This window comes from Lepidothrix coronata, unplaced genomic scaffold, assembly GCF_001604755.1.
Source record: "Lepidothrix coronata isolate B3197 unplaced genomic scaffold, Lepidothrix_coronata-1.0 Scaffold13, whole genome shotgun sequence".
NCBI classification, from domain to species: Eukaryota; Metazoa; Chordata; class Aves; order Passeriformes; family Pipridae; genus Lepidothrix; species Lepidothrix coronata.
The window spans coordinates 1,865,630-1,879,593 of record NW_016690193.1 but is presented as its reverse complement, the minus strand read 5'-3'; the positions used below and the strand labels follow the sequence as shown (position 1 = coordinate 1,879,593).

At 40.2% G+C, this 13,964-nt stretch overlaps 2 protein-coding genes across 2 annotated transcripts in view; both read right to left on the bottom strand.

The window, feature by feature from the left end:
- Window positions 1-5,416, bottom strand: part of UBA6 (ubiquitin like modifier activating enzyme 6) — a 29,773-nt gene extending 24,357 nt beyond the window's left edge. Inside the window, exons 1-5 of the mRNA XM_017805870.1 lie at window positions 5,311-5,416; window positions 4,859-4,985; window positions 2,779-2,841; window positions 1,185-1,279; window positions 327-355 (exon numbers count right to left, since the gene is read on the bottom strand). Of these exons, the coding sequence (XP_017661359.1) occupies window positions 327-355; window positions 1,185-1,279; window positions 2,779-2,819 (165 nt within the window). The 5' untranslated portion in view covers window positions 2,820-2,841; window positions 4,859-4,985; window positions 5,311-5,416. The remainder of the gene's footprint in view (window positions 1-326; window positions 356-1,184; window positions 1,280-2,778; window positions 2,842-4,858; window positions 4,986-5,310) is intronic.
- A 6,401-nt stretch (window positions 5,417-11,817) lies between these two features.
- The window catches only part of LOC108492939 (transmembrane protease serine 11E-like), a 39,883-nt gene continuing 37,736 nt past the window's right edge, over window positions 11,818-13,964 (bottom strand). The window contains exons 9-10 of the mRNA XM_017805797.1: window positions 13,132-13,274; window positions 11,818-11,979 (exon numbers count right to left, since the gene is read on the bottom strand). Coding sequence (XP_017661286.1) covers window positions 11,818-11,979; window positions 13,132-13,274 — 305 coding nt within the window. The remainder of the gene's footprint in view (window positions 11,980-13,131; window positions 13,275-13,964) is intronic.

The window sequence follows — 13,964 nt, the reverse complement described above, 5'->3', positions numbered from 1 at the left end:
GGATAACGTATTTTGAATAGCTTGGCTTTTGAGTTAATATCACACTATTTAGGAGAAGCCACTTTGTACAAAAGTATTCAATATCTGATCAGCAGCTGGATAAAATATTCTACGAGTTATTTCAGAATCCAGGGAACATTAACGTGAGAATCTGACCACATCACTAGAACATACAGATTATTGAAAGTTTCCACTCCCAGGTTCTCAAATGTTTTGCAATCCTTCGACTGAAGAACAGATTCAGAAACCTAAGATTAACTAGCTAGTGTTGTGCCTTTTTCTCATGCTCACCCAAGAAGATCTAACAACAGAACTGTTTTACATACCTTTACCCCAGCCAGAATGATATTTTTGGCTGAAACAAAACAAAAACAGAGTTAGGGACTGTTGCAGGTTTCTTGCAAATCTGTAGCTGGATAGTTATGTAGGTGGACAATAACATGTACATCATTGTTAAGAACTTCATAACTTAACTTTTTTTTCTCTTTTACATTTGGCTCAAGCATTCTACAGCACCACTGAAAGCAAAATAATATGTGCAAGGTTAAACAAGCTCTCTACATTTGTCATTTGTCAGCTGTTCATCCCACAACTGTGTGACTACAGAGATACTAATGCCAATAAACTGCAAAACCCATGACTGTTCTGGCATCTGGTGCAGAGAACCATTACAGCCAACTGAAGAGATAACACCCCAGGTACAAACCAGCCAAAACACGTCTTGTTCATAAAGAGGTAAGGGAAATTGTTAAGGAGTTTCTTGCACCAGGACAGTATTTATCACCAAACTGTACTGTTCTCCTACCTCCCACCCTCCCATTTCCTACCCGAGGATAATTTGGGCTACAGCTGTTCTGTATTACATTCATTGATACTTATGCCTAATGGAAAAACTTGGATTATCCACCGTAAACCTTCACCCAAGACACAAGGTTTTGGGTAAAGCAATCTGGCCCATGGAAGCACATTTTAAAGCAAAATTTGAAATGTTGTTCTAGTAAAATGAAAACTTAAGTCCAGGATCTTTCCTGCATCTGCTACGTTAGTTATATGCATCATGCACATATAAATTCACCCAGATACTTCAGACATGTTTATTATATTTAAAATTAAGTTTACAAGTATTCTGTGATAGTCTATTTACGTACACTTGTGTCTCCTTAAATAAATGCTATCTAACTTACCAATCTCCACACCAAGACCACCTATACCACTCAGGAATACATGGGACTGAGCCATCTTCTGCATTGCTGTGTCTCCAAGAACATATCTCTGACGACTGCAGCAAAGATAAATTCAGATCAAAACACAATAAAACAAAGTTAGGAGCATATTAAAGCAAGCTGAGAAATCCTAATAATAAAAAAAAAAAGTTCAAATGTTTTCAGTTATTCTATTATCCTAACAAGTCTCTAATCTGCAATAGCAAGTTCTGCAGGTGAGTGTGCATCATTAGTGACACACACACACAGTTCTCTTTACCAACCCTCCATCCAACGCACAACTGAGGACATAAAATGTGTATCTGAACTCTACAGTGCTTCAGGAAATAAATGCAGATCAAACATAATACTTGCACTCACAATCCATGTAGTGAAATGCACTTAGTACAGAGCTTGTCAGTTCTAGGCTTTAGAGAATATATAGAACTTTTCATTTTAAATCAGTGCGAAACTTCTTCAGGATAATAGTTTTGTGCAATTAACTATTGAAGACACAAGCAAGCAAGCAAAAGAATTTGTTAACAGAAAACTTCAAAGTAGAGAGTGCCACAGCTGAACTCTGAAAGACTCCTAGCTTCCAACTATACAATTAAACCATTCGAAACACCACCTTTTTTACCAAGGAAAAGCATGACTTTCATGAGACTACTGCCAAAAAGCGTAGTGATACTTACACCACCAGAATCACTCCACTAAATTAAAGAGAAGCTTAATTTGTTCAGCATACAAGTATTTTTTAATTTTTTTTTAATACACAAAGAAGCTTTTCATCCCATCACACTTCCAGGGATGCCATTTGTTCCAGTAGAGATTCTCTGAACTATTGCCATGCAAAGTATCTCAAGACACTCCCAGTTAACAAATTAAAATAAAACTAATAACAAAATAAATAACTTAAAAAAAAAAAACTACAAAAAAGTTCCTCAAAATCCAATACTCTGAAGTCCAGAGGATAAGACAGATACTGATGATGTTTATGAGGACCAAGAAGCATGGCAAAAACTGAGGAATTAATGAAATTATGAAGGAGATAAACTACATAATGTAGAAAAGGCAAAAAGAAGGTAGTGAAAGAAGATGGAGAACAAGAAAGAGAGGAATATGTACTTTGTCAAAGAAGAAACAAGCTACAGGCAGAAAGAAATCCATATTATAAACAGGAGAAGTATTATTCCTGTTTTCCAAAAAGTAAATATCATTGCTACTACTGAAACTCTGTACAACTCCATAATATTTACCTATGCTTTTTACTGGTCAAATACTAATAATGGTCAGAAAACACCTGTTATGAGCCCAATAAAGGAACAATTTTAAGAAAGGTAGATTGCATCTTCAACCAGTTCCCACCACTTAGCAAGAGGCGGGTTCTGTTTCACTGGCTGAACATTTTGGGGTTTTTGCATTAGAAAAGGTGGGACACAGCAGCACAAGTATCCACACCTTTAACTAACTGGCAGTAGAGAGTGTTTTCAAGCCTTGTCTTCAACATTACTGCATGCAAACATGAGTGTTCCTGAAAAGTCAGGAGGAATGCTTAAAAATTAGATATTCTTACCTGTACAAAGCATCATCAATTTCCATAGAGTCTGCTGCCATGATGCAATGTGACTCGTTTACACTGGAAGGTTTACAAAAAGAAATCAACTGGTTACATCAGATGCAATTTCACAGTTGGCACCCCCTCCCCACTCAGTTCTTCACTAAAAGAACTGAAAAGCACGTAAGTGATGTTACATAGGAATGATTTTGAACATTAGGAAGCCTGTAGAACACCACAGCACCTAGGCAGCGAAAACACACAGGAGTCAGAAGATGAGCACCCTAAATCTTTGATAAATGCTTTCAAAATACAAACAGATATATTAATTTCACCACTGAGGAAATGCAAGACTTATTTCTTGTATTTGCTACAGTTAGATTTACTGAAAGTGCAACTTCATTTTATATTAACAGCTTGAAGCTGATTAACATGCATCTACCTGATCAGTGGGTTTTTCTGAAGATAGGAAATTGCCAAATTACAAGAAATAGGTATTTATGCTGCATTATTTCCATGCTAATTGAAAATCCTTATAAAACAAGTTACTGTTTTAGCTAACAGAAGAAATCAACACCCAAAGATCTGAACTAATGCAACATTTAACTAAGACAGGCAGTTAAACAATTCAATAGCATTTTAAGAAAAAAACATAATTTGTGCTATTGAGGCCTTCAGCCACTAGCAAGGACTTTTTCATTGCTAAATTGGTGATAACTAAGCACCAGGACTAGGAATAAACTACCCTGGGCAGCTTGTTTCTTAGTTATGCAGGCTGGGAACTGGTGCTTCCTGAACCTGGTAGGTGACTGACATCAAATGCAGGATGAGCAAAACAGATCCGATGTGTACCCTCGGACACAACTGAGGTTCCAGGTCACACAGCTTATTTCAATTCCCTACAAACTGCCTTGGAAACCAGACACAGCTGACAACCCTATCTCCTGAAAAACACTGAAGTAGCACAGCAAGACAGTTACATTGGACACAGGCCACAAATCTCATAAGCTAAGCTCTTCCACAGAGTGGACAGTAACTCCTGCATGTAAGCTGGCACACAAGACAATCGACATGAGGCACCTCCATCACAATCTACACCACTAGCCACTCAGTGCAGCTCCCGTGCCCCCACACAAGGGCTGAAGACAAGCAATGCCCTTGTTACTAGACCATCCTAGGACCTAGATCTCAAGCCAGAGTGCAACACACCACATCTTACAGTCAAAGGCTTCAGTCCCTGCTTAAAAAAAAGCCTTCATTTCAGTCACTGCCTGGGACACAAGACTGGAAATTCCCTTCAAAGCAAGCCAGCATCATTTTGTAAAAGAGTAGAAAAACAGTCCTAGAGCTGTTCTGCTCCTCCACAATCCTGCTCCACAAACAGCATTGACAGTCTGGGACTATCCAACACAAAATGAGCGTGGTACTAGGGTGGGGAAGGTGATCCACCCCTGAACAAAAACTCTCAGCTTTCTCAGGTGTGGTTGCTGACTGCCATCTCAATGCACAAGCTCTCCCAAACAGTCTTTTGTAAACAATTAGGCTGTGCAATCAACCAACAAGAGAACCTTCACCACCTATATCTCATAGACTTGTCTTAATACATTTCTTAATTCCCTATTCTCCTCCTGCACTCCCAGTTACAGCACTGAGATGCTGCCAGTGTATCCATCAAGTACAGCAAAACAGATCCTTTGACAAGGAGGACTTAATGATACTATAGTCAAGTGACTCTAGGACAAACTCTGGTTAATGTATTCCCGCATCCAAGTTGTATTTCTCATTCTTGTTTAACCAGCATTGAATCTGTTTCAAATAAATGCATGTAAAAAAGCCATTCTAACATTATGTCCTAATTCTTACCAGAGGTTCAACCTTTATACACTTGTCTATTTCCTGCTAAAAGCCAACGCTATCAGTTTTAATGCCAGGCTTGTATTTAACTGCGTAATTAATTTTTTTAAGCCTCAGCTGCTTGTGTCACATAACCCAGGGACAAACTGAGAAGCTACATGTTACCAAGAAGGGCTAAGATGCTCTGAAGAGCAGCGAAGGCACAGGAGCTGTAGTGGTATGCTGGTTTCACAGTGTTCCTTACCTCCAATCAGTGCAGGTTGAAGCAGTGGTAACTACTTGTTGTTCAGCACGCTGGGATGGCAGGGAGGCCTGGACTCATCCCACCTACCCAGGGTTTCCAGCGGTCGATCCCAGACGATGCAGGCTCCCTGTTCAGTCGGCGGAGAAGAGAGAGAGGGAACGTAAGAAAGGACGCTCAGACCCACAGCTATTGCCCAGCTGGGCCAATGGGGGCACACTGACACCTCGGATCTGCAGCGGGAAACCCAGACAGAGTCCACCGGCTATCCCGAAACCAACCCGACCCGGGTCCCAGCAGAGCCTGGCGGCTGCAGCCCCTACTCGACGCCCCGGCTCTCGGGGCGCTCCTGCGGCGCTGGGCACCGCCACCCGCCCCGCCGGACCACCCCGGACGCGCCACGGCCACGGCCCCGCCACCCGCCTCGGCGCGGCCCCGGCGCCGCCCGCCCTCACCCCGCGGCGGCCGAGCGCGGAGATCCAGGCCCGAGCGCGGCCGGCGGCGGCGGGGGAAGAGGCAGGAAAGGGGTGGGAAGCGGCGGCGCCGGTGCCGCGGCGCTTCCCCGCCTGCGCCGACATGAGGGGCCGGGCCGGGGCCGCCCCGCCCGCTCCGAGGAGGCGCGTCCGGCGAGACATGGCGGCAGCGAGCCGCTGCTTAGGAAGCGCCCAAGTGGGGGCGTAGAAGCTATTAAAAAAACACTGTTTTCTGCCCAAGAAGTAAGGCGTCGTGTTGCTAAAAGTAAATTAGAAAAATAAATAAAGTAAATAAATCCCGTTTTGGTGCAAGCGTACCACTTTATACCACGAAGAGCGCTTCTGGGCCCTGCTCTTGAGGTACCTCCCTCGGCATCTTACAGGGGAGCACCAGCATGGTGTCACCTAACACAAAAATGGGCAAAGTTTCATTCAAAGGGTATCAGGAGCCAAACTGGGAATTTCTAGGGAGTATCCAAAGCCAAACAGGAGGTTTGGCAAAAAGTAGTCAAACCCAAAGTACATCCTGTGCCAATATGGTGTGTAGGCTTGTGGAAACATTTTCCCTTGGTTTTTTGGTGGCAATCAACCAGGAGAGAGCAAGCTGCCACAGTCATCGTGCTGCTACCACCACAAACTCAGCACCACTCCTATAAATCCAACATCATCTCCTGTTAATATTTTCTCAAACTCTTATTAAGATCGCAGCACTGCCCACCTTCCCATCTTGCAGTTTAATTTCCCTTCACCTTAAACCCTGACTTCCCTTCTGTCACCCCTGATCATTGGGATAGGTGAGAGGAGTTTAAATCGTTCTTGATACCATTAACACATCTTATCTAGAATAGGGATTCATGCACTGAAAAGTGTCCTTTCATGCAGTGTATACAGAATAGTCACCTTGTATTTTAAAATATTTATAACTTCAGGAAAAAAAGCAAACCACAACCAAACCAACCAACTACCTGGATCCTACAGTACACAAGGAAAAAAAAAACAAAACAAACACACACACACACAAAATCAAACAAACAAAAAATCCCCCACAAGCTTTATCTTTTTTCTTCATCTGTATCTAGGGGTTTAGGGAACTTCTAAGGGCAAGAAGACCCAAGTTTTCTTCTTTTTTGTGAGTATGTAGAGCATTATTCTGGCATTTACCTCTCTCTAATAGAGTTCTAGCAACCCTCAAGATTTACACCTCAGTCCAACAACACACAGAGCCTTTGTACTCAATTGGTAACAAAGACTAAGAGCATCTGGACAACACAGTGCTCGTACAAATTTAGGCTACGCAAATACTTTACTACACTGCTTTTTTGACAAGCAGAAATAGTTGGAGAAGATGTGGGCAAATTTCAAAGAACCACTAGAGGCCACTAGAAGTCTGAAATGCCGGTCTGAGAGACGGGATAAAGGGAGAAAGCCGTTAAGGATGTCGAATGTAATCCTTACCAGTACAGGAATTGATACTAAGGCTGATATTTGCTTTGTAGCTTTTTCACATAATATATAAAAAATCGAAAATACAAGAATTAATTCCATTATTTCAATATAGTAATTTAAAAGAGTGCATGTATCTAATGAACAGAATTACCAGGAGTCCCTGTGCCCATGGGTTTGGGGTGGAAAATGAAGGAGAGTTTAAAGACAGCAAAAAAATTGTCAGCTTCGTGGTTTTTTGTCACTTGGCTAATTTTCAGTCCTGTCAGTGATTTTTGCCTTTAATTTTTTTTGTTTTCTTTCCTAAAAATGAACCTGTTAATTTTTTTTCTTTTAAGGTTAAACTAACCAGTCTTATTTTCATGATCTTACCCATCAAATGTGTTCTGAAAAATAATAATAAAAAAAAAATCTTCTACCTACCATCTTTCTGTCGAGGTCATTACGTTTTTTAAGATAACAGTCCATTTCCAGATAGTCATCTGACGTGAAACAGATTTTGCATAGTCATAGCAAATACTGACAAGCCTTTTGCCTAAGTGGAGAAACAACATCCAGTTAATTCTTGCCTAACTGTTTAACAGTAACAAAGCAAAGACTAACCATGAATATGGGCATTCTAAGATAAATTGCCAAATAAAAGCAGACAGATTCTGCTTACCCCAGAAGCCAAAGAAACTCGTTTCCAAATGCATCAATTAGATGGTGTACTCAGGAACCCTCTAGGTTGATGATACCAAATCAAAACAAGACTGCAAAATTGGAAACATCTGGAGTCCTTTGACTTTTCTTTTTCCGCTTAGCCTTCTTTTTAAAAAAATACATATAGCATTAAAATCTCAGTAAATCTCACTAAATAAATTAAAGGGAATCTCTGCTCCATGTTTGATAGTGGCAAAAGGTAGGAAACAGTGCTCTCAGTTTACTGACTTACTGAAGCAATGAGCACAATGTGGCTGTGGCCAGGAGAAAACCACCAGCTCCAGACTCAAGCCTACTCGTGTCCCAGATCTCTGTAACTTCAGTTTATGTGCACCACTGTAGATCCACTGTAGATTCATTCTGCGTGCAGGTATCGAATACATCTTTAGAGTCAGTATTTTCAAAAGGAGCTGAAGCTGAAATAGCTGTAAATCTCCTTTCCATCTGGTGGGAAAATCCAAGACACTGATTTTTTTTTTTTTTTTAGCCTTTTAATTTCTTGACTTCCATGTGAGCTGTCACGTTTTTCATGTGGACCCCAAAGTGGGGATTTGGAGGGGGGAGATGCATTAGTTTCCCTGCTCAATATAGTTAATAAGCAAATTAGAAAACAAAACTCTTGTAATTTTTTTACCTAAAAATGTGTTATTTGAAAATACTAAGGCAAACATATTTCAGTTTAGCATATAGGCCAGTTCAGAAATTACCATAAATCTAAATCAACATCCTTCAATGGGTTTCCAAACATCCTGCCATAGGCTATGGCTTGCCATCAGCTCTTGAAGGAGCAAGGTGCTGCCTGGCAAGGCTTTGTCTCCTCTTTTTGGCACAACATGCAGTGTGGGAGTGTTTTGATGGCATATTTAAAAGGACTCCAGCTTCCCAGTGGGGTGGGCCAAAGGATCTTGCCACTTAAAGCTGCTCTAGCAAGTGACACCTTCCTAGAAACCATGTTAATAATGTTGATAAATCCAGATAAACAAGGGCACCAATTACATAAGCTGATTTCACATTGAGATGTGCTTGAATGTATTTCCAAAAGCAAGAGCCAGCTTTTCCATGCCTGTGCATCTCTAACACAGGCTGAAAGTTGCCCGATAAACATTCATTGGGTTAAATAATGGCTTTTGGCTCTCAACTCTTCTAATTTGTTAACAGGAACAGCAGATACAGAATTGAAGTTTCTACAAGCTTTACTTACATAAGGCATCCCAATAGCAGGTTGATGTCATTCAACTAGACCTGATCACATGACTAGGCCTTGTGCAATCAGACCTTTCTTTCCTACTTCTGCTCCAAGCTGAAAAGTAGGATTGAGTAAGCCTCAAACAACTCAATTTGAATAAACAGAAGCTTGGAACACATTTTTTGGTGCTTTAAATCTACCTAAGAAATCTCAAGAGAATTGGTACCAGCTGCATAGAGCTCCCCACAAGAAGTTCCCAGGAATGCAATATCACAAAGGTAAGGGGTTTTTCGAAGGGCAGAAGCAAGCTGGTGAATTCTTGGATGAAGCTTCAGATCCATTCTCAAATTTGCATAGCGCTATCTTAACTGAAATTCACCTCTGAGTATTTTAGAGAAGCAAATGTCCCACCTTGTCTTTGCTGAAACGTCTGCGAAGCTCCAACCACTGTTAAAAACAAAACCACTCCTAGTACAGGAAATGAACAGAGAGCTGCAGTTCTAGAATAATTTTATATAAAATAAGGAAGATTAGTCTATTTTGTGTCATATTCAAATTTAGCTTGATTATTATCAAGCAAAAACAAAAGGACAGAAAAGGATGAGTTGTTTTTAAATACATTTAATGTTATGAAACATTGCTTCTATATTGTCTAAATCCTTGATAAATCTAAACATTGACAATAAGAAAAATCTTTTCTTTAATCACACAATATTCTCTTTGTTTTATTGTAGGGCGGAAAACAAACAGAGTCATCATAAATAAAACACTGACACGGAGTATAAGACAAACCTAGGCCAGACAGTTTGCTAAAAGTTTATGAAAAGTGCATCTGGCTGGCTCAGGGCCCTGAGTAAGGTAGACATTCTCCCACACACCTCTTGGCTGTTTAGCCTCTTGCGAGAAAATCTGAAATAAAGGCTGCCTTTCTCATTTTAAAGGTATTGCATATACACATCACTTGCAGTGTGAGGTAGGAACCAGTTTCTCGGGGCTGTGTCTAGTCTGGGCCTCACCTCCTTATTGTTGCCCCTTCATTTGCTATGCAAAAAGATAGATTTAAGTGCAAAACAGAGCCCCAGCTATCGATGAAAGTGAACTGCATACCTTCTATCTCAATTCACGAGTTTATTGTAAGGAAGGGCACTTGTCATGATTTTCACTTTCAAAGCAATAAGAGGCACAAAAAACTAGACATAAGTTTCTTTCCAAAGGATGCTTTCAAAAAAAGGGACTTGAACACTAGAAGAAAACAGTGTTTTCAGGTGACCTAATTCAAAACTCAATGAATTTTCTATTTTGTAACTGAACCCGGCCTAGAGTAAATTCTTGGTTGAAAAATAGCAGCAACTCAAAAGTGCATAAATTACAAACTTCATCAATAACTTAAGGAAATGAAAGTGCTGCATCTAACTATCCCCCTAACTGTTCCAAGATCCTTTTCATTTTATAATGACATGGAAAATCAGAATAAAGGTACTACTGTTTCAAAAGCAAAACCAATCTAAAACCTTCAGTAGATTTCTTTCTGAGATAAGGCATTTTGTCTTTTACCGAAATTCAAAAGATATACAGAAAGACTGGAAGGAGCTCAGCAATAAGACAACCTCTTCCTCCACCACCAAGGCTTAAACATAGGCTTTTCCATCCATATGTAGACTTGTAATTCAGGGTGTGAGTTTTCAAGAAATGCCAAACATCTCATTCCCAAGGATGCTGATTATTGGAGAGCTTGCACAGTAGGAAGAATGAGGAGAAATCCAGTCCTGAACAGCAGGGGAGGCAGGATGATTCAGTGAAATTTTCAGCTGTAGTAGGTGCAGCTGTGGGACTTGCAGTTTCATTCATGTCTCATACAGACTCTTGTGAGTCCTGCATTCACAGCCTGAGCAGTCCAGTGGCCATTCAAAGACTGCAGATGACAGTACTGGAGTGACATTTTGGATCCTCATACTGAAGACCTGGGCTTTAGAGGACCCTCTTCCACAAGCAATCCATGAGAGGTCATGCACAGAGGTAGGAAAAGTGCTTAGTCGGTGTATAAGGATTGTGTTTACTCTGAAGTTCTTATCAGGACTGTTATTTCATATGAAATTACTCTTCATCCTCATAAGACATATTCATATTCAAGATCATATTCATTCATGGCAGAGCTGAATTCATCAGTGAAGCAAGACTGCTTTCATTGCAGTGAGATGGTTTCCACTGGCTGGCATGCCCTTGGAAAAGTGTGCTGTTTCTTGAATAAAAAAGGTAGTTTCCAGTTTGTGGTGAATATTTGTTTCTCCATTAACACAAATTTAAATGCCCTGTTTCTTTCTGGGGAGATTGTTCATGAGGACACACTTTTTTTACCAATTTGGGTGGAGCTTATGTTTCTGCATCTTAAGCAAATTGGGTGTTGAACAGGGTAGATCTAGAAGACAACAGGTACAGAGGTAGCAGCACAGCATTGTGATGAAGTACTTCCACCATAATACCTTCAAGTAACTTGAACTTTACAGAATCCACATAAAAATTTCCTGTTAAAAATGTGCTGTGAAATAAGAACATCAAGATTTTCTCTTTTCCCTTCCTATCCACTGCAAGCACAGAAATCCTACTTTTCCTTAGCTAGGACATACCCTCAGTCCTGCTGATCCGCTGTTAGTTACCAAGGCCACCAAGCAGGGTGAGCATCCGGGGTCTCAGCTGGAGTTGGTGCAGATGATAGTCTCTAACAAGACTAATAATCAAGGATTCACTTTGCTAAAAACACAGCTGTGACAGCATTTGCTTCACTGGAGGAAGAAGGTTCAGCTGCAGACTTCGGCCATGGCTGAAGAAAAATTTCTTTTTTTTTTCCTATGGAAAATGTTTGCATTTAAAAAGCAAGTAAATTGGTATTGCTTAAAAGTCAGTTTAATGATGTCAGTTCATAATTTCTGGCAAGTGATAAAGTTTCACGGCTCAAAGATGAGGCAGACAATCTCGTATGTTTAACATGAATTCAGAAGGGGATAGGATCTCTGACAGCAAAGATAGCGCTTGCTGTGGGCTAAGGTTGCTTCAACCAAAACTATATAGGAATATATATACTAAAAAAAAACTTTTCAGAATTACAGATAAATATGAGTTACACGTAGTCTGTGTAGTTAAATCTATTTTTTACTTTTGAATTAGATGCCCGTTTTTGAGGTAATCCAGTCACGGAAATAAGTCACCCGTGTGTAAACTCCAGGTTTGTTTGGTTTGGCACATTCATCTCCCCAGCTCACTATTCCCACGAGGTACCACATCAGTCTAGAGTCTGGAGTAACCAGTGGTCCCCCAGAGTCCCCCTAGAGAAAGAGGAGGGGGAAAAATATTTAATTAATCAGACGAGAAAACATAATTCTCTCCATAGACAGAAGGGCCTATCCAATAAGAGAAGTAAGCAAGCAGTATTTCAAGAGCTGCCATTTGTGCAGGAGCTAGGCTGTTTCTGAAACTTGAATCAGAAGTCTGTGGCATTTTCCTATTTGCCATGGGACCTCCTGACCTCTGTCTCCATAGTTTCACAGTAAAAAAAAAACAAAAAAGCTTCTTTTCTGTTTTGTGAAACACTGCTTCGCACCTGTGTTTTCTTCTTCCTCAAACAAAGTAGGGAAACACAAATATAGACTGCAATTTAAGCCAGCAGGAACTATTTTTTTTTTTAACAGTAACTGCTATTCTTAAATTGTTTTAGTCACATGCAGCAATAACATTTCAAAAAGGAGCTTGGATCTCCTTTTTGCTTGGAGCTTTAATCAGGAGCTTGGTCTCCTTAAGATGTTAACCTCTTTCAAAGGTTGAATTCAGATACTGTCAATAATGTGACATGCTAATAATAGATAAACTAGAAACCTTACAGGCTGCAAGGCAATCCTCATACAACAGACCAAATCCCCAACTTCCACTAAAATGATTTACTGAAATGAACAGTAGGTGCACCCTTCTGCATTGGTGTCTTCAATGCTGAGCCAGACAGGAACAGAGGAATGAGCTCCCCAGACTTATGCTACAGGGAGCTTTTCTTTGGGCAAAGGTCTGTAGGACTGGGATTCAGGAAAGGGCCTGTTTTGAACCAGCACTTAAGAGACAATCTTTGAAAATAACGTATATAGAAATTATGTTTTTAAAAGTGATCATTGTGGAAATATTTTTCTTTGAACATAAGCATTTCCTTGCAACATTTGCAAACCTGCACCACACATTTCCTTCCCATTCTCTTACACCTAGCTTCCTTATAGTTATCTTTGTTTCAGACAGTTTTCCTTGCACTGAGTCAAGTGCGTTACCAAAGATCACTTCATAATAGATCTATTATGATGTGCTCCAGTCCAGAATTTAATTTCAGTGAGAATTTAATTCCAGCTCAGAATTTAATTTCAGTCAATTAAGATTTGGTCAACCAGATACTGCAGCCAGGATTGAAATAGTTTTCCATTCTAATTTTCAGCTACAATTACCTGACAAGCATCTACTCCTCCTTCCAAATATCCTGCACACAACATCCTGGGTGTTATGTCCCCATCATACACTTCTTTCCTGTTGCAAGTATTTGAGTCAATAAGTTTCACTGTTGCTTCTTGAAGAGCATTTGGAGCTGGACCTAAGAGAAAATACAGTTTGGATATTTATCAACAGAATTACTTTGCAGTAGTTAAGGTACAGGAAGAGTGTTTAATATTCTCTGATGGAGGACCAGCCTGGCTTGGTTTACTGTGGAGGTTTTGGTTGTTAATCTGTCTAGGTTTAGGCCCTTAAGGAAAATGTACATAGAATCATTTGGGAACCATATCATTAAGACAGAAGTAATGATTGCATAGTACATAGTGCTTTAAGTGTAAAGACATATATTTTTTACATATTCCATATAGTACCACAGAACACAAATTACCTAGCAATTTGGGCAGATGATATGAAGTGAAGACATCTTTTTTCCATTGCTAAATCTATTCTTAGTGTGACCTGGTAAGGGCGTGAGCTTGGGTAAGTTGCAGCTCAATCTGCACATTTACCTGAAAGCCCACAGAGTTATCTGTAACTTCCAACTAGTGCTGGGAAAATAATTTTTTAGGTTCTATATAAATACATGCATGGCTGGACTACATGTCTTATGAATTTACAATATGAAATGGAAAGGCTGGGAAAACAGAACAGCCTTCTTCCTGTTTTCTGCCTCAGTGGATTGTAGCTCTGCCTTTGTCCACTCTAGCTTTAGAACAAGAAAGTGGTGCTTATGATTAAACAAACCTATTGCTTATAGACAAAGCATTAGGCTTGTTGCCATATAACATAT